We start from the raw sequence: 23,611 nt of genomic DNA, 5'->3' as shown, positions 1-23,611 counted from the left end.
AGAATTGACCTTCTCTGCTTTTAGCCCAAGAAGTAAGTAACGCTTTGTTATAGAATAAAACCTGAAGATTGGTAACATATTAAATGTTTAATAGAGGAGGTATATAAAATTGTCTGCAAGAGCAATAGGTAAACAGATCCAGCTAAATGTTCAAAATCTTCCTTGAACGACCTCCCCTGGCTGTGTGAAGAGGCTTGGGTCACAAAGCATGAAAGCTGTGCTCATCATCCTAAGGCCACTTCTGTTTAATCCTTGACTTTTTTAGCTTAACAACATTGCCACCCCATTCTCTTCTCTGCCCTCCATTATGTTCTAACTCTGGTGAGGGATAAGTAGGCAGTAGAAATGCTCCAGTGCTGAAAAGCACGTTTTCTCCTTAGAATGGAAAAACTACATCTAGAGTGCAGAAATTAGTGGTCTGTTTTGCTACGCTTTAAAGTTCAGCAAATTTAAGCTTGCCAAGAAGCAAGATTTAAATACACGTTACTCTTAACATCTTATGACCAGTCAAAACCAGTTTTACTTATCACCAGAGACATAAATACAAGGCATGCTGGCAAGCAGTGGTGGGAAATTGTCCTGTCAGGAAAATGTCATGGTGTTTTTTTGTCATCTGTGAAATAGCAAAAGCTTTTTATATCATGGCCATATTCTCCTCTGATTTCAGCATTGTATAAATCTATTCAGGGCAACAGGTCTGCTTTGTGTCTGATCCAGGGCTGTAGAGAGCTGAATTTGGGCTCTGTGTAGCGTGTGCTCTTGGTTTCAATTACTGTGTTTTTAAATGACGTGTAAAGGTGAATAAGCCAACCTTTATTAGCTTCTCCCCTTAGTCTGTTATATACAACGCTAGAATAATACTCTAATGTACCACAAGTTTGTGGTACATTTGAGCCTTCCTGGAGGAAATTGATGCTGACAGAGTGGCTGTGATTTTCATCATTTTAATAGAGATTTGGAGCACTTATCTGGGTGAATTTAGGACTGTGCTTTCAAACTTCCACAAAGAACAGTTAATGAAAGGAAAAATTTTATCAGAGGGCATGCCCAAACTTTTGCTGATATTAAGAAAGTAGAGCTTTAATACCAGCAGTGCTAACCTGGTGATCGACACAATAGGGTAGAAGAGTTCAGTATAGCTCTTACCTGTTTTGGAGCCTTTGCCAGTAATATTCATTGGTAAAGAGTATCAAAATAAAGAATATTATAATGGCTGTTTGTTGAACAAAAACCAGGACACAGTAAAATGCATTTTTATGTTTGCAGCTGCAAGGAGGGGATCATTAGTTTTGATAAGGACAAGGAAAAATGTAAAATGTAAATAAAACCTCTCTCTTAAAAGAACTGCTATATAGGCTTTTAGAAATGTGATAGTTTTGAGCTCTTCAGCTGTGTAGTTATTTGCTTGTCTTGTTCCCCATGTTTTCTTTATGGTGAGATTTGTGGGTTAAGGAAAGGTGGATTTTTTTTTAACCTTTAAGCTGCATAATTTGTTTAGAGGTGTGTATTGAGATGTTATGGAAGGTGATTGTAGCACAGTGGAATTGAAGTATTTCAGAGCTCTGGAAGAGTAACGTAGGAATGGGCTGATTACAAAGGAAACCAATTCCTTTTACAGGCACTTCTCTTGAAATTGTGTGATTTAAGAAAGAAAATACAAAAATAACAGAAGACTTCTGGTAACATACTGTTCCTTGATAGGACTTGTATCAAAGCTGTTGAGGTATTTTGTGCTATTACAATCTCTTTCACTTGTTTGCAAATGCCAGACATTTAACTTTTAGACTTTTAATGTTGTGTACAAGTATTATTTTGCCAACTTAAAAAAAAAAAAGTCATCTGAGCACTTATTTTAGGAATGTTTTATACCTGCATACTTCAGAGCAGAGACTTGAAGCATAATGAAGGAATGATATCTGTGTAAAGGCACACGATATATCCCTCATACTGTCTCTTGAAAGGTACTCACCTTTCAGCAGAGGATAATTTAAAGGTCCTTCAGATTTCTGGGCTGTATACTAACGGAAGGAAGCAGTGGCTAATAAGCTCCATCTCCTGCTGCTGTATGTTACACCATCTGGTCTGAGTGTTTCAGAGCTTCATATTGTCCAAAAAAATTGACATGTGAGGGACGGTAAAAAACTCTGTATTCCTAAAGCTTTAGTGCATTGTCTCCTTGCAGAAAGAGGGATTCCTGGTATGCTGTGCTGTGCTTCGTTTGGCTAGTGTTGTTTTAATCATGGTGATATTACTGTCTGCCAGAGAGAAACAGTGGGGTGCACAGTTCCCCACAGCTTCCCGGGCTGCAGCCTTCCTTTTAATGTGCGGAGTATCTTCGAACTCTGAGGAAAGGAAAAGCTGCGCTAAGATTCAGCCCCCTCTTGATATTCTTTCTTGATTTGCTAAGTAATTGAAAACATCTCTCCTTAGAATAACTGGGGTGAGGAAACTGTACGTCTGTGGCTTCATTTAAAATCTCACAGAGGGAATACTTTTTCCTTCCTCTCATCAAATCAAAATACGCGAGCAAACTAAATGTGCTAAGAGACTCTTTCCCACGAGGCTGAAGTGGGTGCTCCCCTTCCTAGATCACAACTGTGTTACAAAAGCCTGTAACCTGCTGTCACCATTCTTGCAGTGCTGCTTCCAATCTTATAATATCTGCTATCATCTCAGTGAAAAAAAATGCCTTCTGTGATCAAAAATAGTTTCATTCTCATACGTAATGTTCTTGATTTGAAAAGTGAATATCTGAGAGAGTGGAAAAGTGAGGAGAAAAAAAACTATTGAGAATGGAAATACATTAGAGAAGGATCACTGCATTTCCAGTCCCCTGCTAACAAATCTCATCCAGGAAATAAAAAAAGCATTCTTCAAATGTTACGCAAGCTTGACAATGCATTATCAGAGTACAGATGCAAACGACAATCCTAATTTCCATTCTCTTCTCTGGATCTCCATTTTTCCATGGTATAAAATGCCACAAGTCATAGAAATACAAGTGAGACAGGGAAAATAACCCAGTCAGTGTAACAGAAATTGAGATACAACAGTCCTTACGGTAACCTGTGCCCTATGCTAATGAACTGTCTACAGCAAAGGCTTAAATTTGTGAGTTAATATGTTTTGGAACTCTCTCAAAGCTTGAAATTATACCTGCAAAATGTTCCTGCTATATAAATAGATCCTCTCCCTGTAACATTTAAAATGCCCGAGAGGATCTGTCCTAAGTTAAAACCAAAGTATGAACAAACATCAAGACAGAGCGACGAAGCAAGTACATGGGAACTGGGGAATGGCTCTGCACTTGTCCTATAAGTCATTTGAATATACATACTCTTGCTATGTCTTTTATGTCACTCTTTTTGAAACAAAGCAAACCTGTCTGATTTTCTGAAACTAGAAATCTGGTTTGCTTATCTTCATTTGTAGAGCAGATGCTGAAACACAGTAACATTTCTTTCCAGGGTTTCTCAATTAGGTATCTGTCAGAAGATTTTGTACCTCCTGAAATAAAGAACTGTCAAGAAGTCGCTCAGTGAGTTGATGACATTGCTGTATGTCTGGCTGAACAGCAGGGTGTATGTATCATAACTCATTTCGAGGTTGAATTAGGGTTTTTTTTTTGAGAATGAGACTCAAATACTTCTGAACTTAGTTCTATAGGTATTTATGTGAAATAAAGTGTGAATGTGATTTACAATCTAAGGTTCTTTCGAAGCTTCAGTTTTATTGGAAGCTGCTCAAAAATCAGTTTCCTGCTGACTGTCGCTCATTAGGAATGCTTTGCAAGTAGATGAAGTATCTTTAGTTCAGATGGAAAAAAACAACGTGGGAGGAACAAAGTAATGTTTAACAGCAGCGGACTGATTCTTTCAGCACCACCACCTCAAAGCACCAGTTCTGTAACAGAACAATGAATATTGAGTAAGGTTGATATAGTCGCTTTCAGCTCTAACCTCAGGAAAAATAGTCTGAGGACCTGGAAATGTCACATACCAAAATATAAACAGTTGCTGTGAAAATCATCAACAGATTATGAAGCCAGTGAATCCAAATGATAATATTGGCACTGGAACTAATGAGACATAAATGTCAATTTTTGTAAAATTTTGGAAAGACTGAATAAAATGCTTTATTCAGTATTAATGTAGTGGAATTCATAACTGCTACAGAAGCTGTGTCTGTAAGAAAACATCAACAGCTGGACTGTACTAAATATTGTACTCTGAAACAGGCTATCGCAGAAGCCCTAGGATTTTTTCTGATAACTGAGAACAGTAATATCTGAAAAGTGAGATTCAGTGTTGCCTCTGATTTCAGTCAGTGTAAGGTGCATATCTTCGCACATGATTTTTGAACTCTCAAGGAAACCCCGATCCTGTGAGCCAGAACTGTCTCCATGCTTTACAGCCAGCAGAGAGCTGTAGGGGAAGCTGCTATTAGGTAAAGGGAAGCAGCAGCAGGTTCTGCTGCCCATGGCCCCTGGAAGTGGGACAAGTCTGTCTTTGAGACTGAAGTGCCAAAAATACCCTTCCTGCATACCTGGGAGTGGAAGAGAATCTGGATCTCCCTGCTGTTAGCACCGTTAGCTCTTATCTGGATCTCCCTGCTGTCAGCGCCAGGAAAACAGCCAGGCTTTTTTATTTCTGAGATTTGTGTTGTACATATGGAAATGCAGAATATTAAAGGAAAGACAGAAATCAGAAGTGTGTGCATATGCATTCTAGCTTTTAATAGATTTGGGGGGTTGCAATTGGAGTCAGTTACTAAGAGTTTAAATAGATAAATATTAGAAAGATTGTCAAACAGTTGCCCCCAGACGTATTCCTCTGTGCTGCTTGGAAAATGTGTTGGTAATTTCCTCTCGCTGTGGTTCCTTTTCTCATTGTATACTTGGGAACAGATTGCAAAATTCTTTTATCTTTGGATCTCTAGGAGAAAATACAGAATTCATTAAGAGAAAGGCATGCTATGAAAAAATCCTTATATTTCAGTTGAGAAAGGAAAATAGGAAATTATTTGCCTGTTCTAGATAAATCTTCATTCCTGGAGCATATCTCGGATGATCATCTTGAATGCTACTTTCTGTAAAACCAAGGATAACTACACAGTACCCATCTGCATTGATAGCACTCCTACTGCCATCACATAAGTGTGTCTTTGTTCCTTTAAGTATATTTATTTTCTCCTCTCTGTATCCAACTCTTCTGGGTCAGATTCAGTAATATTTAGTGAGTTCTAAAGTAAAATGAGAAAAAGAGTAATAAATTTAATGGAGTGTCTGTTTGCATGATCTTATTGAGCACAACACAGTTCAATGTCGGAACACACTCAACTTATGTCTGTGACAAAGAACAGAACGTTAGCACAGGCAAAGCTTTCAATGTTGCTTCTACAGGTAAAGCTAACTCTGCATATATGAGCTTAGGCATCTTTATTCAGGAATGCTTTATGACAAAATGGTGTTTTGGTATGCTGCTTGATGGGTTTTGTTACTTCCTAAATGTTTAAACTTAGCTTGAGGAATTTTCTAAGATACTTTGGAGGTTTTAATGATCTTAAAAATTCATTTTCCAAAGATTAATTTTTTTAATAAATTAATGCATTCATTTTATGGATTTGGATTTTTTAGTCTTACGAGAAACTATCTGACGTGCAGTTTTGGATTTGGGATTAAAACTGGGTGTTTTTTTTTTTTTTCTTTAGAACCTTTCTGTGAAGATACAGGGGAAAATCAATTTTCTATTACTGCTTACGGATAAAAATATCAAAAACACAGGTCTGTGTTTATTACTAATTCTCTGTGCAGTCAGTCATTTGACTTCACTGGTCTTACTACTGTAAATCAGAAAATAATGTCTGGTTTTAACAACCAAAAAACATACTACAAATTACATATTGTATGGGTGAGTACATAACCTTGAGCAGCATTTTGTCAGAAGTGTATAATTGGTGGTTTTGGAAAGGAAATATTTGTAGTGGTTGGTTGGTTGGTTTGGTTTGCATACAGATCCTCAGAGGATTAATCGAGCTGTTGATTTTAGAATACAGTTCTTCCTGGTATCAGTGAGAATTGTGTCTTTATGTGTGAAATCAGTTTGAGCTGATACTGTAGTAGTGATTACTTAATGTTTGAAATTAATTGTTGGCTATCGATTTGTAGAGTTGAGGTGTTCAGTGAGAAGGTTCCTAATAGTTTGCTCTTGTTCTGTGCTTTGAAAATGAATCTGCTTTCAGATAACAAAAAAAAAATCACGTACTGATTATTTGTCCATCTTTATGTCGGAGCTGCTGGATCAGACTTCTGAAGAGCTCAGTGATAAATATTTTTAAAGTATCTCTTGGCTCCGCCCCACACTTTTACTACTTTAGTGGTGCTATCCAGTATTAAAGTTTGACTTGCTTCCCAGAGATGGCACAGGGACAGGAGATCAGTGATGTCTGTGGTCAGCGGATTGGATCGCACTAGTCTTCCACACAATTCTAAAGCAGTCATCCGTATTGTAATGCGTTGTGTGCACCTTTACCACTGTCTTCACAGCAGGGCAGGTTTAGGTACTATTACTCACTTCAATACTGCTGATTTGTAGTTATTTAAGGATTGTCATAGCTTTACTCCATACTGTTTCAGAGCCAGAAGATGCAAGTAGTGTTTCCCTTTTCCTTCGTTGGCTGGACTCCTCTCTGTGTTCACAAGTCTCTGTTGCCCCAGGCAGCTGTTGTACTCATTTTTGGTCATGAAGGGAAAGGTCCTTCAAATTAGTCCAGTCTGTTCTCTACACTGCTTTTAAAAAAAAAAAATAAAAAAAAAATTGAGGGCTTCTGGCATGCAAACATTTTCTTATAGGTTGATTTTGTTTTTCTCCCTCCAGTCAGAACACATCTGTGTAAAAAAACTTCAGTCCCACTGTGGTGCCATTGTGGTTTTGGGTGGGTTGCCACAGGCTCCCTTCAGCTAGCCAGAAGCTTGTGCCCCTAGCAAAGAAGTTGGCAGAGATTGACTGAAATGGCCTCCTCTGAAAAATATTTATTACTCTGAATGGGCAAGATGTGCTTTTGACACAAAAAGATTCTGGAATTGCAAAGTCAAGAAGGAAGAGGGGTTGGATACCACAGTGCTGTTTGCTTCTTTTAGAAATAGTAGCAGTAGTGTATTTATTGGAGTAGGGCTGAGCATACCTTCAGGTATATGAAAACTTACTTAGCTAATATGTAGCCTTGCATTTAGGAACTAACACAGGGGATAGGTCTGCCCACTGCAGGCTGTTTCTCCAGTTCATGAATTCCTGGCACCCATCTGTGTGTCACATAGCTGCACTACACCTAAGTACAAAGTGAGCGGGGTCTGTGTCGGCCAGCTTCTCCCTAACATTATTCCCACTCTCCAATGAAGTATTATTCAGCCTTGAATTCACCCAGGTGATGAATATGCATTTCACAGATAATTACCATCATCCCTGAACAGCTCCACTCAAATCAACCAAACTTCTCACACCACCAATCATTTCTGTCACTGGTTTGGCAGCGTGAAGCTTATGGTTCTTCATGCTCTAATAATGCTCCATCATCTGTGGATTTGTGTCAAATGACCATGATGAGGGTTAGAAAACTCTTCCTTTATACAATGCTTGTTGGTTTGGAAAAAAGAAAGGAGAGGCACCTGCCACTCGTCTTGTCACATACTGCCTTAAATCCCACACCTGGATGTGAGGTAACAGCACAGTGGACGTTAGCAGAGTGCTGTAACTTGGTGCTCCAACTTAGATATCTGTTGCGATCAACTGAGTGTTTAGACATTGTATTTAAGTGTTTTCAAGTTTTTCTCAAAGATGGTAGTCACTAAAAGAAATCTCAGTCCATAAATCGGCTATGGTAGTGGATTTATCTACACTGTCAATAGAATAGAATAATGTTGCTAGAAAGTACCTATATTTCAGTTTAATTTTATGACCTTTTTAGAAGATTTATATGCATAAAATAGATTTTTTAATGGCTAATAAGTCCTTCTAAAGGAGAAAAAAGTGACATAAAGGCTCTTTTCTTTCTTTTGTATAAATATTATTTTTAAAATGAATAAAAGTGCTAAGTAAAAAACAGCTGAATTAACATCAATAAGAAATCAGTCAGTGTTTGAAGGGGTTAGAGCTCAGTAGCAGAATCTTTGCAGGTGAGGAATTTGCTGACTTGTCTTTGGCAACATTGAATACAATTTTTCAGTGCTAATATCATTTTTCTGTAAAATTAGCCACAAAACATGCTTAGCAAATCTGCCTGTTATAAATTCAGCTAACTGAGAAGACAACTGTATTAAACATTAAACAAGAAAATACTGACTTGTGAAATTTTCTGGCCAGCATCTCTTAAGTTTTTCAGGAGCTGCTTTTCATTCTATGTTCGGCTTTCTGTCCTGTGAGAAGGGGACAGTGACGAGGGATATACATACTCCTCTGAAGGTGTATGTTGTTGACAAGATGGTTCAAATATGTGCATTTTATTAGCCTGAGGGAAATGGCTCTTTGTCCGGTGTTCTTTATTGCTGTGCGGCAGCTCACTATTCATCCTTCTTGTGTTAGAGTCATCCTTATATTCAAATCCACGGAGTCCAACCCTTTCCTTCTCTCCTTCCCCCTCCACTGGGAGCTCTATCATTAAAAAAACTCTTGCTCCTCTTTCAGTGCTCAGTTCTTCATGTGTTTATAGAAATAGGAATTGGCCAGGTTTATAAGCATTCTGTCTGATGAGAGTAGAGTCAGAGAGGATCTTGCTGTGTTTTGGAGAGAAGTGATTTAAGCTCCCACAGACAAATGTTGTAGGTGGTTTTCACTCAGAAGCACTTCTGGTTATGCTGCTTGTATCGTTTGCCAGTTGTCCTGATCAGCTGTGCTGTTTATTTCCCATTTGCTCTGTCACTGCTGTGTCTAATGTCAGACTCGGTACAAGATGGTACAGTCAGGAAATGATGAAGCAGCTGGTGGGGAAATGAGACATTACTGAATGGTGGATAATGTGGAAAAAGGCAAAACCCTCATGTAGGTTGTACCCTGTGGGGGAACTGTTTCTCATGAATGGCCTGAACTCAGCTGGTTAGCATAAAACAAATTTAATAGGAAGAAAACAATGGAAAAGAGCTTTAAGGTCTGTTTAAACATAAAAGTGTCTGCTAGAAGAAACCTTTGTATAAAAGGATGTTTAAGCATTTTTTTTTTTTCATCTGAAAACAATTCCTTAGAGAGCTGGATATTAGCTTGTATTTTTTTCTGATATTTTATTTTACCCCTGTAAAATAGCGTTAAAGTCAAGATTAAGTTTGTAGTTCATGTTTTTACTCTTTTTAGTTTATTTCTTTTCCCCCTCCTTAATATAGTGAATGGATGTATGAACTGTGTTTTTTGGTATATGAAATAGTTGCTGCTACAGTTCTTCCAGCAAACTAACAGTACAGCTGAAGTGTTTTTATAGATTAAAACCAATAGATCTAGTATTCTTGTTCTTAGGTCTCCAGCATGACTCAGGTCATGTTCTTAGGTCTCAGCATGACTCCAGAATCACTCAGGTGCAGGATAGGGCCCTCTTCTGTCTCTGTGGTGTGCGTTAAAGCACATGAGGGTTTTTTTAAAACAAAGATATATTTCTTTCTTTTCTGGTTAGCTGCAGCCTTAGTGTTTAAATTGATATCTGCACAGATTGTTTTAGCAGTTTATATAAATATCTTTGGACATGGTTTAATACACAGTTGCTCTCATTTTTCCTTGAATCTGGTATTCCCCTGGAGTGTCTGTTTGGAGTGCTTTCTCCATTGTGTGTCCCCTTTCTGATCAGGGCTTAATTACATTTTAAGTGCCTTCTGTGTTACTGTCTCCACCACCTCAATTAGTTCACCTCCAACTGTGTGAATTTTTTTAATAAGGAGGTACTAAATATTTCCAGCAGTACAGAACGTGAGCTTTGCTTATCTGCCTATGGCAAGCTTCCCTTTAGGGCATGGAGGAGTTTACAGGGTTGCTGTAGGCTAATCTATTAGTGAGATACCTTACCCTTTTAGTTGTAGTTGTTTTCTTTGGGTTAAAGTACTTTCAGCAGCTGTGGAGGCTCATAACTTTGACTGTTTGCAAGCACCATTGGTCAAGCAGCTTCACAGAGCCAAGAATTATGGTGACCTCACAGGCTTTCAGTTGCCCACTGCTGCAGAATAGAAGGTGTGTTAGCTCTGAAAGGTAATAGTGTGCAGCTTATGTTCCACAAATAACATGTCTCAAAGGAAGACGCTGGAAAACTTCAGACTCCATTTTTATGGAGAATGCTAACACTGTGAGTAATTCCTCCTATATTTTTCAGTCTGTTAAGATACAAACAAATTATTTCATTTTCTATTTTCTGTTTTCAGTATTTGTCTAACGAAGTTGTGGAGTGGACAGTTTCTACCTATCTCATGTTAGGTATTCAACATCCCAAATACCTTTATACACATTAGCAATACCAATATATCCATTTATTTGATGAAGGGGATTTGGGTTTAGTTGTGGACGGTCAACAGTACATGTGATTTGCATTAGAAAGAGCAGGGGCCTGCCTGCTGGCTTTCAAAGGTGAGAAATTACATTTTAATGCCTACCAGTTAGTGACTTGTTATTTCCCGGGTATCGGTTATAGAGCTGTGTCTGTGTGTAAGAGAAAAATGCTGTGTGGTTAAGTCACCGGCTGGAGTTTTCGAAGTCAGTAACTAGAATAGCTGCTAAAATGAGTATTATGTACCTAAAAAACTCACTTAATATTTAAAACAGTTACAACTCACATTGAGAAAAGGGCAAGGAAATCAAAGAGGTCTAGAGCTCTAATAAATGTAGTCAGGTGCTCCTACCCACGTCAAAATACTGGAGTTATTTCTTCCAGTAGTGGCTGTGTTCCCAAAGTTTGGATAAATTTTGATGACAGATGATGGGGACTTAAAACACTTCTTGTTAAACTTCATGAAAATGTACAGAGGTGTTTTGATTTGATGTACTTTGGAATTCTTCTCATACTTCATTTGCTTTGATGCAGCGCAGGAACAACGGTGCATCGAATCTTGAGGTGGAAAATTTTGTAGATATGTTATACGCTTAGGAACTTTTTTATGCTGACGCAGAAGTCTCAGATTTTAATCTTTCCTTGATAACCATCATATGCATTTTTTATTAAAATGTGTTTTAAGAACTGTTTATTTAATGTTAATAACAGTGATGCTGTGTGATATTAATGTGAGATTACCATAGTGTATTTTCTGGGGATACATACTTGGAATGAATCTGTCATTTTCAGCTGAGTTACTTTGGTGCATCTTGATGGTATAAAACACAAAATGACCTTGTTTTGTAGTTGCTGAAACAGAATGTGATAGTCTTTATAATTTATGTACTTACTTGTGGAAATATAGTGTAGAAGAAATAATATTTGGAAATATTGGACAAATCTAATAAGGGTCTTGAAAGGAAATTAATTAAACACTTGAAAAATAATTAATGTGATTGTATAGATCACAAATAAGATGCACAAGCCCAATTATTTGCATTGAATTGTTCTACTAGTACTTAAACTGCAGTAGAGCTGACCTTTAAGTTTGAAATGCTGTTATTGAAATCCCTTTGATAAACGGAACCCTTGAAAAAAGAAGAGAGCAGAAGTGGTCTGAATTTTTTGAAGGCAGTTTAATCTCTCATTTCTTGATCAGATGGAATGTTTGCTGACAAACTCCTCAAGAGTTTTGGGGAGAAGAAGGGTTCTTTGACTGACAAGCTGTATCCCCAGTCAGCTAATCAAATGGAACGGATGTGCCAAGTTGTCTCTCATATGTTCTTACTTATGTCAGTTCTGCAGGTGGATGTAATTGAATGTGAGTGGAAGTACAGAAGAGCATATACACGTGTGCATACTCTCTCTCGTCCTTGTTCTGAGATTTACCTGAAGGGTAAAGATACACCTGAAAGGTGTATTTGTTGGTCTAAATGTTGCTTAGTGGTTCAGTCTACATTAACAGCTATGCTACATCCGTAGTAGATGTTGCTTTTCTAAGATCATATCCATTACATGTAAATTTTAGAAAGTTCCAGGCAGGGGAGAGAAAAATATCTGCAAATATTTGCACCCCTAATCTGAAATAGGGCGAAGTCAAACTGCCTAGCTGTCCTAAGCCCCAATAGGGAATATCTTACAGTTTGAGTTGGTTTTAGTTTTTAATGGAAAGGGTGGTTACACACTAAAATGCAGTTAGTGAATTTATAGGGAAAAGGAAATATTTTAACAGCACGAAATCAATTAGTGGGTTGGACTTTAAAAATCATGGAAGCAAAGCTGGATTTCCAGTTTTATTGTTGGGGCATAACCCAGTGTATCTTGAAAACCTCAAACTTTTAAATGCTTCATAGCACTCTATGCTCTGCGATAGCAGCCTTGTCAGCAGCCCTTGCTCTGTAGAAGGACTCTCATACTCTCTATTAAGAGCTCTGGGCAGCCTGATGTAACTTCATCCTCCTTTGATCAGGAGGATGTGCTGTTGACTGCCAAAAGTCCTTCCAATTTCAGTTATTTTAAGAACCTGAAAATTCTATACAGATACACTTCTGTATCTATGTATATCTTGAATATTCTACATATATATGTGTGTATATGTATGTATGCATAAAAAAGCAAGAGAAAGAAGTATAAAATCAGGTGTAGTGTTCTGCAGATGTTGGATATCCCCCCAAGAAAGCAGTGGATGAAAATTTCAAATTTTTACTCCCTTAGGCAGTCTTTTCAGCTGTGGATGCTTGGGAGAGGTATCAGATGTACTTTCAGGAGTGACAGCATTAGTGGTGTGGATCTGCAGGGTCTGAAGAGGTTTGTTGGCAGTGCATGTGTACCGGCTCCCTGTCACCAGCAGAGTAGGTGACACTGGTAGCCTGCAGACTGCGATTTGTCAAGTTTTTACTTGAGTAATCAGAAAGGATCAAGCATTTATGTTTCCAAAGTAATATGTAATACTGGTTCTGGTTCATTATGCTTTCTGTCTTCTCAAAAATCACAGCAAATAGTTCACCCTTCAAAGCGAGGACTGTCTGTCAGGATTTACAAAGATATTCACTCTTGCTGCTGTCTTACGCCTTTCACTAGCAGCTTTTTCTCTTTTGATTTGTTAGCCATTTTCTGCTCTGGATTTCTAGCATGTTCACAGCAAAAAGGAAAGAATGCACCTGTTAATCCTGTCTGAGGTTTGTTGGCTTGGAGGTGGGCAATTGCTTGCGTGGAATCCTTTCTCCCTGTTTCATCTTCTTCCACTCAGGCACAGCCACATGCTCGGGGATTGTGGAACATGGCACGAGCATCAACCTTCTTCTCTAAATGCTCTTTGCCCAAATGCCCTGGTTGCTTGTTAGCTTTCCTGACCCTTCTTCTTGCAGAGGTTTGACAGCAAAGTAAAGCTGCAACTTATTCGTTTCTGCAACTTACTGCTCTGACAGGAATTGCAAAAGGGAAAATACACTGCAGATCTGCCATTCATATACAGCCTTCTTAGAAAGCCCCTGAGGTCAAATCAAAATGAACGTCTCCTGCCCTGAAGGTGCCTGTACGCTGTCTCTGAGGGGCAGTTGCGGCCCGTGGGGCCCTGCTCCTCTGCCGCTGGGCTTCCAGCAAGAGCCGCTCGCCCAGAGCAGCTCATGGGACCTCGTGCCATCGGAGAGGCTGCTGCTCCTGGGAGGGCAGCACAGTGACAGCAGCAAATAGTCTTTGTGCTCTTGTGCACAGCACAATGTTCTCCCATTCGTTCTGTAAACAAACAAGGTGACAAACAGACTGCCTTGTACTTGGAATCATAGAATCATAGAACGGTTTAGCTTGGAAGGGACCTTAAAGATCATCCAGCTTCACCCCCCTGTGATGGGCAGGGACACCTCCCACTGGATCAGGCTGCCCAAGGCCCATCCAACCTGGCCTGGAACACCTCCAGGGATGGGGCAGCCACAGCTTCCCTGGGCAACCTGGGCCAGGGCCTCACCACCCTCATAGTGAAGAAATTCTTCCTAATGTCTAGTCTAATTCTGCCCCTCTCCAGTTTATAGCCGTTCCCCCTCACCTCATCACTACAAGCCTTTGTAAACAGTCCCTCCCCAGCTCTTTAGTAGATCCCCTTCAGGTACTGGAAGGTCACTATAAGATCTCCTCAGAGCCTTCTCTTCTCCAGGCTGAACAACCCCAACTCTCTCAGCCTGTCCTTGTATGGGAAGTGCTCCAGCCCTCCGATCATCTTTGTAGCCTCCTCTGGACCCGTTCCAACAGCTCCATCTCCTTCTTATGTTGTGGATTCCAGAACTGGACACAGTACTCCAGATGAGGTCTCACAAGAGAGGAATAGAGGGGAGAATCACCTTTACTTTACATCACATTTACTTTACATCATCCTTTGCTTTAAAGGAGTTTGCCTATAAGTGCTTAGACATCTCTAATACCTCTTCCACAGCAAATACTTCTTGCAAGTACTTCTTCCTAATCTTCAGTACTTTTAACAATTTGTCAGCTGGAATGTGGACAAGCGCAACTTTGTCCGTGCAGTCTTGCAGAAGCCTTCCTCTCCCTTACGCTGGTTTGTATCTGAAATAACTCATTCACTGAAACTGGCACAGAGTGATACAGACTACCTTCCTCTGCTCCAACCTGCCTCCGTTTGCTGTCTGCTCTCCATTCGTGTCACCTTGAAGGAAAATGGGCAATAGTGTCCTTGATACTCTCTTAAGTGATTTTAAATTTATATTAGAGGTACATAGGGGTTTTTAGTGAAAGTTAAGGTGAGGAGCAGAGTTACGCTGTGGTTGTTCTTTTTGAGCAGCATCTGCAGTCCTAGTGTTCTCAGGTCTGTTGAATATCCTATCAATAAAGGAGAATGTTTCTGGTGAATCTCTGTTGATAGCAGCTTTCTAAAGGTTTTTCCAGCATTATAAAGATACGCACTTGCCAGATGCTTACTGTGAGACAGTCATGCTGACCAGAAGCCTAAGTGCTACCCTCTTTACCTGGCCCCACTGGCTTCATAGAATTCACTTCTGGCCTTACAGCACAGTTAATTAAATCAGATTTCAGACTTATGGATATTTAAACATGTTTCCTTCTAATACCAAGACAGTGAAATTTATAAAGGTACCTGCTTTCAACATCTTTTATTTTAAAAAAAAAAGGCTTTGATGCTTATGTAACTCAAGTCAGAGTTTCAATGGGAATTTTAAGAGAGAAACAGTTTCAATATTTTTAGAAAGTAAAGGTATGTTTTTAAAATATATTATAAACTAGAATTCAAACTGTTGGTATAAATTAATTTCATATTTCCATCTTAAGTTCTATTAGAAAGTGATACGTGTCATGAAACTTCCAAGATTGATGTTTGAATGAAAGTGATTCTGCTTTGAATGTAACTCTTCTCAGAAATTGCTGCCAGAAAGCATCTCTGAATTGAATTCAAGTTTATAGGGATATAGCAACAATCCGAGGGTAATTTCACTTTGAAGAATGTTAGTATACAGCTCACACTCTGTTTAATAATTCTGTCAATCTTTCTTCTCTTAAGGGCCCTACAGATTTTTAAACAAGTTAGAACCACAGCCTTTGCCTATTGAGAACTGTAAATTTACTGTACTCCATTGTTTCAGGCTCTGTGGTTTGTCTTTAGGAAGAGTATTTGTTCATAGAAACCTCTTTAAGAGAAAAGTTAGTCTGTTCTAGATTCTGAGTTGTAGTTCTGCTGTCCTTTGTAGGAGTCTTATCTTGCTTGGTGTTTTATTAAAGTAAAGTAACTTAAGAAAATCTACAGAAAATCTATTTTTCTCCTAAAATAGAGTTTTTAGAAACATAAAATCTTTTTTCTTAAAAATTCTTGATTTCATAGATTTTTGCCCACAGAGAATGAAATTGTAATTGAATGTATTGTAAGACAAGCTTTTCCAGACTCTGAGCTGTAGCATTAGAAGAACTTCATTTAGCCTCACAAATGATACTGAGGTTCTTTCTCATCTGTGATAATTAGATTTTTTTTTCCCTCCCCTCTTGTCTTTAATAGGGTAAAGTTAGTGTGGTCATTATTTGAGATTAAGTAGGTTTCCTTTATCAGAAATTTAGGTTAAATGCTAACTCCTGGCATTTGCTGCGGTTTTATGACTCTAAAATTCATTACAAGAGAGACATTTATGTGTACCTGCAATAGAAATTTCTTTTTAACAGAATCTTGTGAATGGAAGTACTTTACCTCATAAAGCCACGCTTTAGGAATAGGAAAGGCTATAGCCAGCAATGCTTAAGATGTATTTGAACTTGAGGTATTAAATCCTTACTCAATCTGATAATGACAGTGTTTCTTCCTAAATTAAACTGACACTCACTGCATCCAAGTTGTAGCCTCTCAAGCCTTCTCTTTGGCAGCTTGCCTAGTTAGTCTTTAAAACCAAAATCTCTGACATTAAAATTTCCAGTGATTTACAGAAACAATATCCCATTTCTGGTGAGAAAATAAGTTTGTCTATTTCCTATTAGGATCAGGGTGATTTCCCTGGAGAGATTGAGAAGTACATTTTTTTTATTCATGTTGATTTTGATAGTAATGAAAATTAATATCTGACAGCTCCAGGAGCATTTTTGAAAATGGGTTCTGTTCCTGCACTCTTCTTTAAGTTTGAAGAATTAGTCTGAAGGAGAGCCTAGAAAGATATTTGCCCTGAGGCATGGGTTGGAACCTTGTCCTCTTGGTTTCTCAGGGGGAAGACTTGAAGAATAAAGAGTTTCTTTCTTTCTCATAAATTTCATAAGCCAAAGAGTTTCCTGAAAGTGAAGCCTCCTTTCCTAATCACTTAGCTGCCTAATCTGCAAATTTTATGGAACTCCTTGGTATTATAACTCCTTAGTATTATAGACTCTGGTGGTAAGTGGAGATTACTGTAAGAAAATAAACTACATAGATGAGGGAATGCATGGAAAATTTGAAATGCAGTAAAGGAAAATGAGTATAATATGCATTTGATATGTAGGTACAAAAATGCGAATGGTATCTTTTATGTGCAATTATTTATGTGTAATAGGTATGTCGCATTTTCTTAATTAAAATAAGTGCAACAGGGAACCTGTTTGGGGCTGTGATAATAGTGCAGTTGGTGATAGATGTGAGATTTCTAAAGCAAATTAATTGTCAGGGTAATGTGCTTTTGTAAATTATTTCATTTTTGGCTTCTTCTTCAATGACTTTCATATGAATGGTTGCTAAAGTTTAATGTCTTTGAATTATATCATCCTAGGAAAGATGTGGCATGTTCTCAACATGGAAAGAAGTAATATCTTTAACTAAATGAAATGTGAACATGCAAAGACATTCACAAAGTTATCTAGCAGGTTGTGTTACACGAATGACTTTATGAAGTGGCTTAAGATCTTTGCCTATTTAATTCTCAAGACCAGTGTACAGCCAGTAAACCATGGTCCTCAGGTGAGAAATGAGAAATTTTAAGGACTGTTGAACACATTGAATTTAGCAGAGTGCTCAATAGCCCTCAAAATTTCTCATTTAAGAGGATGCATATGTATTGCTTCCAAAAATGAATGTGAACTTCACATTCCCCACTTGATTTACATTTCTTTCTTCTTTCTTCCCTCCCTCCCCACTTCCCTTCAAGTCTGTTGTGCTGTGAGTAGCTGGTCTGCCTTTCTTCTCCTTTTGAAACACATAAAATACACTTGCTGATTAAACCACTGGTGTAAGTTCAGAGTGCGAAACAGCATACACAAATTCGCAGTGTAATACTAGAAAATCCCAAACCCTACACCAACCTCAGAACTCCATGTTTGGGGGTTTTTTTTCCTCTGTATTCCTATTATCACTCCTCCAGACACCAGACTGGCAAGCATGACACTATTTAGGTTAATGCATATTATGGTATAATATGGGAGAGTTTACATTGGATATTGGGAAAAATTTCATTACTGAAAGAGTTGTTAAGCGTTGGAACATGCTGCCCAGGGAAGTGATGGAGTCACCACCCTGGGAGTGTTCAAAAATCGTGTAGATGTGGCACTTTGGGATGTGGTTTGGTAGGCGTGTTGTGTTTATGGTTGGACTTGATGATCTTAGAGGTCTTTTCCAACCTTAACGGTTCTATGATTCGCTTTTCTGGAATTCCTTTTGTTATTGTTCATTATATTCCCATCTGATCTGCTCCCTAGACTGGTATATTCCCATTATTCTCAAATAACCTCTGGTGTGAAAGAGGAAGGAGACTGGCCCAAAATAAGTACCATGGATTTAAACTTCCAATGTATTGTTGTTTTCTTCTCACCATAGAGCTAATTAAACTCCTTTGCAATTTTACCCCTGCAGAGATAGAGCAATTTGTACATTTTCATCTGAAGAATTGATTTTGTGAGTGTTTAGATGGGAAGCATCCTCAGAGAAGGAACCACCTTATAACAAGAATTAAGGATAAAATAAATTTGTGAAGCTATGCTATTTAAAGAGACTTTTAAAATACGTAAGTCAGAATTACTTAATTATATGATAGAGTTCATAAAAGGCACATCTTAGCAACTTGACAAACTATTTCAGTTTATAAATAATTTACATTTTTCCGTGTGCTCTTTCTCTATTCGAACAGATAGGTCGATTAAGTAATTTAAATAAGTGTTATTTGTCATTCTGTCATTAAAACAAAATAACATTTTACCGTAAGGGAATAGGAAAATTGAAAGGAAGGTTCTTTATGCTCGTCTCTGTTTATACGCTACTTTTGTGATTCTCTTCTATTTACTTTGTTTGAACAGTCTTCTCTTTATTTTAGATATTTATTTATCAAAATATTTATTTATTTACTCTCCCAGTTGTTTGAATTAACAAAGTTCTTCAATTTCACAGCATGCGAATTCCACAACTCCTGGTTGCACTAGAGGTTGTTTCTGCAGTGAGGGCCTCAGTCAGAAATGAGGCTGTATTAAGGCTGATAATTAATCCTGTTGTTTCTCTTATTTCATGAGGAAAGAGTTGTGTTTTCCTTGATGTATATCAATAAAATATCCCCTTTGAAAGTACCTACTCATTAGCGCTTATGAGAAGCACTAAAGACCTGGTAGCGTCTTTAAACGCAACTGGCCAAATGTATGAGCCTAATTTACTTTCCTTGAATTTTATACCGTTTTAGCAGCTTAATCTTAATTTTCTTGATAATAGACTTCTTTTAATGGCAGTATATGTTTATTCCTCTTTTTATGTCATCTGCTAAAACATATGTTAACCATCATAAAATTTTGATGGAACGGACATTCTGGACTGTAGCCCTGTGTGAGAAAGTTAGTTCATTGCTCATTGTGAGCTACTTGCCAGCAAGATTTGGCTTTCACCTTCCTTTCAGAGCACGAGTGCAGTACACGGTATGAAGCCCCTGTCTACTTTTTTACAGTAGCTCAGCTCAGTTTAGCAGAATTTTAAGTCAGATGTTTCACAAGAAAGCATGGAGTTGCCTCTTTGTTAATGAAAAATGTCTCATGAAATAGTGGCGTCTGCAACCTGCATTTAAATGTTCAATTTAGTCTTTTCAGGATGGAGTAGAATCACCCTTTCTTATATGATGGAGTCTGTATTTCGTTGATACTAGGCTCTTGGTTCGTAATCTGGAACAGCTGCTGCCTTTTTAATTCTTGCGTTTTGTCCCAGTCCTTTTTGAGTTTGGTAACAGGAAATAAGAATTGACACACACTATTTGGAGACATATTTGTATGAAGGTGATTTTATACATTTAGGGCTGTCAAAAGCTGTGATGGTTTGGTGTACAATATCAATACCTACACTGCATGTCACAAAGATTTGGTCCGTGCTGTCTAATTAAACCAAGTGGATCTTGTTTGTTATGTATATAATAAATATTTAAAGTAAGACTTAGAAATAGGGCGTTGTGTGAGCAGTACTGTAGTTAGTTACATCCAAGTAACTTTCTGTGAGATTGCCTCTGTCTCCTGTGCTCCGTGAGCTTTGAAAATCTCAGAAGAAAAGAAGGCTTCTCTGAAGACTGAATCTTTTTTGTTTACCATCCTAGACAGAGGAAGAAGAGTGTTTTTTGCAGATGATCTTTTAGGTTTCAGAGTCTCTCTTGCATGCATCTGTGTAGGATTGAGAACCAGTAGCATCCAGTTTCAGCTTCCAGTTATGTCCACAAGTACTGCCTTGGACTCTTCTTCCTCCTACCAGTCAGCCAAGTGCCAGTATTAAACAGACCCCAGAGAGAACCAAGACTTAAAAACGGAGCCACGTCAACATATTCTAGTTTAGCACTTCGTTGGTAGATTTTGGTCAGTACCTTCAAGAAAATACCAGGGCTTTTTGTTATTTCTGAGAGTGCGCTTAAAATAAGAACTGTTACGATCACTGACTGGTAAGTGGATTAGTTTGGCAAGTTAAAGCTTTAGTTAGGATGACAGTAGAAGAGAGTATTTGTCCTCAGTCTCTATCAATGACTCTTGTCTCTAATGTTCCTTTTCCAGAAACTGCGAATACTGTTTGCATGTTTGATATTGTATTTAGTCTCTCAAGATGTCATCCCAGGTCTGATGTTCAATTAGGGACTGCAGTTCTGTAATCCTTATTTAATTAGAACTCCTTGTCTTACTCCCTGAGAGTTGCATTTGTAATTGGATTCTCACAAGTGAGAATATGCAGAGGCTACCTCAAAGGGAAGTTGTAATTTGCTAATGTGTGTTACTTACCTGTAGTTCTTCGAGAATGTTTCCTCTGCATATTCACATTATGGGTCCTGTCCACCTTCTGTTTGTCCTCAAATTTCTGCTGTTGTACAATTGTGGTGTTTAGTAAGGGTAACTCAAGTATTGAGCACTGTACAAGTCTTTAAAACCTCTGATCGCTTGGAGTCATGAGATGGCACTTGTACAGTCCTAGCAGTCACTGCTCTTCTAGGAAATTCCTGTAGGTCATCAGCACTGGAGAACCAAAACCCACTCGTGTGAATATGCAAGGACAGCACTCTCAAAGAGCAAGCCAATGAATGGTAAGTACCCTTTCTCTGTCTTCTGTGATTAGCCAACTATTTCAAATGTTATTTTGTAAATTCTGTATTTGCAAATTTGCTAAGCTTTCCCTATGAGAAAAAACACATTGAGATTCATTTTAGAACTGTTGCCTTTCTGGCCAAAACCAAGAAACTATCTGTATTTGTAAGTACTCACTTCATTTGTAAATTGATGTACTACTATCAGTGTGTGGGTGTGTATGCGTATTTGAGCTATAATATATATTTCTATCAGACAAAAAGGCACAATTACAGCACAGTGTTATATATTTTAGAGTTGCACTCTTTTAGTTGTATCATACTTACAGTAGATTGGATAGCTGAGTGAGTCACTGACCAAAGAAAGTCTTCTATTAGTATGAACAATGTTAATTCTCAAAACAGATTCTCCAAAAGAAAATCTAAGGTTTATTGCTTTTCACTTCTAAATTTTTTTCTAAACTTTTTTTTTTCCAGACATGGAATTCTGTGAGACTCCCCATATTCTGTGCTCTGGCTATCAGACAGATTTACATGGTGTAGCTGAGCACGGTTACCCGCTAGAGGTGGGTTCAGATGTCGACACTGAAACAGAAGGTGCTGCGTCCCCGGATCATGCCCTGAGGATGTGGATGAGGGGGATGAAATCAGAACACAGTTCCTGTTTGTCAAGCCGGGCAAACTCAGCGTTGTCCCTCACGGACACTGACCATGAAAGGAAGTCTGATGGGGAGAATGGTAATAAAGAAATGCATCTAATGTACTGAATCGAAGAAGTAATTTATTTGAAACTTTTTTATACTTCTCTTTTATTTTTCTTTTTTCTTTTTTTTTTTGTTTTCTTTCTTTTCCACCTTCCTTCTTAGGTCTTTGTGTTATATGAAAAGTGAAAAAATTGATTGATATGTATATTGTATTTGTAGTGTAGGTAGAGAATAAGACAAAAAAAGAAACTATGCTTTTGTTAAAACATCATTCTTCTAGACACCAATTACTTCCCCACATTCTCCATTTTTATACCATAGAACATTTATCATTTGAGTTTAGTGGGCTATGAATTAGGTTTAAAATAAATCTGTATATGTACACTTATATCACATGTTGTGTAGAATTTATCCTGTACAAGCTGGCTACTGGGCATAGGTTTAAGACTTTACAGGCAGGTTACATCAGAAAGATGACCTAGAATCCTAAATGCACTATTCAGATGTGATTTCAGGCTACACCTGAGTACTTGCCTTTATCAGTAGGACAGATTGAGCAGGTCTTTGTCATATCTCAGTTCTGTTTTTCCCTCCGTGTGGAGAGTGGGTTTCTGTGTTAGGGTTGGGGGTGTGTGCTTAGGGAGGAGCTGGGTTTTTTTATTTTTTTAAAAATATTCATTCTCTTTCAGGACCTTTTTGTTTATTTGTTTTTCTTATAGTTTAGTATGTAACAGAAGGGGAAAATGTGTTTTTAATTAAGTAACATGGGGGAATTAATTATTTTTTTGGCTCTGCATCAAAATTAATGAAAATCTGCTCTAAATGTTTCCTTAAAGAAGCACTATAGTAAGTAAACAAATTTGTCATGCTTAGAATCAGCGAGCTTAGCTCATATTTTACTTTCTGTATTTAACTACTTGTTATTGCAGTTCTGAATGGAGTCAAATATGTATTTTTAAGTAGTTAAGAGATAGGGGAACCAGTGGAAGTGGCAGATTGACACTTCAGTGTTGACAGATCTGTAGTTATAAGATGAAAGAGTTCAATCACGAATGTCATTTCTATAGTAACGTGTTTTGAATTTGTCAGTACAAAGCTGGTAATTTAATTATGATTTCATCTGCGTGTTTGTCAGTACCAATGATAATGTCCAATATAGGTTCAGAGATGTTTATTTACGTGAATTTTTTAAAAAAAAATAAAATTCTAGTGCACAGATGATTTTTCATTAAATACGCCTTTAAGGATGAAGTATTCTATACTTTCACATTGTATTGTGTTGCTAGAATTGCTTAATTTTCAGATGCCGCCCCATTTGCATTACCGTTAAAGGATGCCTCCCTTCTGGCTTCCCGCTTCTGTCACATTTTGTGTGGGAACTATGTTCTGTAAGGTGTTGCATAGGGCTTTTTTGTTTGGAGTTTGGTTTTCAGGGTTTATTTTGCGTGTTTTCCTAACATATTTGAGTTTAGATGGTGACTTAAGGAATTGAATCTGGTCTGCCTGGAACTGGTTGGCCCTTAACTGTGAAAATTATTTAAAGGGAATGCTGTCTTAGAAAGGCATGTGCATACTTGTACCATTCAAACTCAGAAATACACATGGTCATTTATGTTTTAATGTCCTGGGAAGGCTATGTCTTGAGAAGTTATGTATTTCGCGTCACATATTTCATTCTGGAAAGCAGTGGTGCTGCTAGGTATTCACGATCTTTTGTTAGCCATACAAGTTGCACTAAATAAGTCATCTTGCTATAGATGAAAATGATTGTAGATAATTAAGGAATGCTTTTGCTACCTTCGTTGTCCTACACTGCTGAGACTATGGGTTAAGTATTGTTAAGGACATATAATCATTGTCCTTAACCAACAG

General features: G+C 37.9%; 1 protein-coding gene across 5 annotated transcripts in view; it reads left to right on the top strand.

Annotated features, from left to right (window-relative positions):
• TENM1 (teneurin transmembrane protein 1) overlaps positions 1-23,611 on the top strand; it is a 695,512-nt gene that overhangs the window by 461,145 nt on the left and 210,756 nt on the right. For 4 of the 5 annotated variants that reach the window (XM_054075918.1, XM_054075919.1, XM_054075920.1 and 1 more), the window contains one exon: positions 21,513-21,773. The exons of the other annotated variant lie outside the window; for it this stretch is intronic. In XM_054075918.1, coding sequence (XP_053931893.1) covers positions 21,513-21,773 — 261 coding nt within the window. The remainder of the gene's footprint in view (positions 1-21,512; positions 21,774-23,611) is intronic. 5 annotated transcript variants of the gene reach the window in all.

Source organism: Cuculus canorus, chromosome 10 (assembly GCF_017976375.1).
Source record: "Cuculus canorus isolate bCucCan1 chromosome 10, bCucCan1.pri, whole genome shotgun sequence".
NCBI classification, from domain to species: Eukaryota; Metazoa; Chordata; class Aves; order Cuculiformes; family Cuculidae; genus Cuculus; species Cuculus canorus.
Note: the sequence above shows the minus strand (reverse complement) of the source record. Positions and strands in the feature narration are given on the sequence as shown.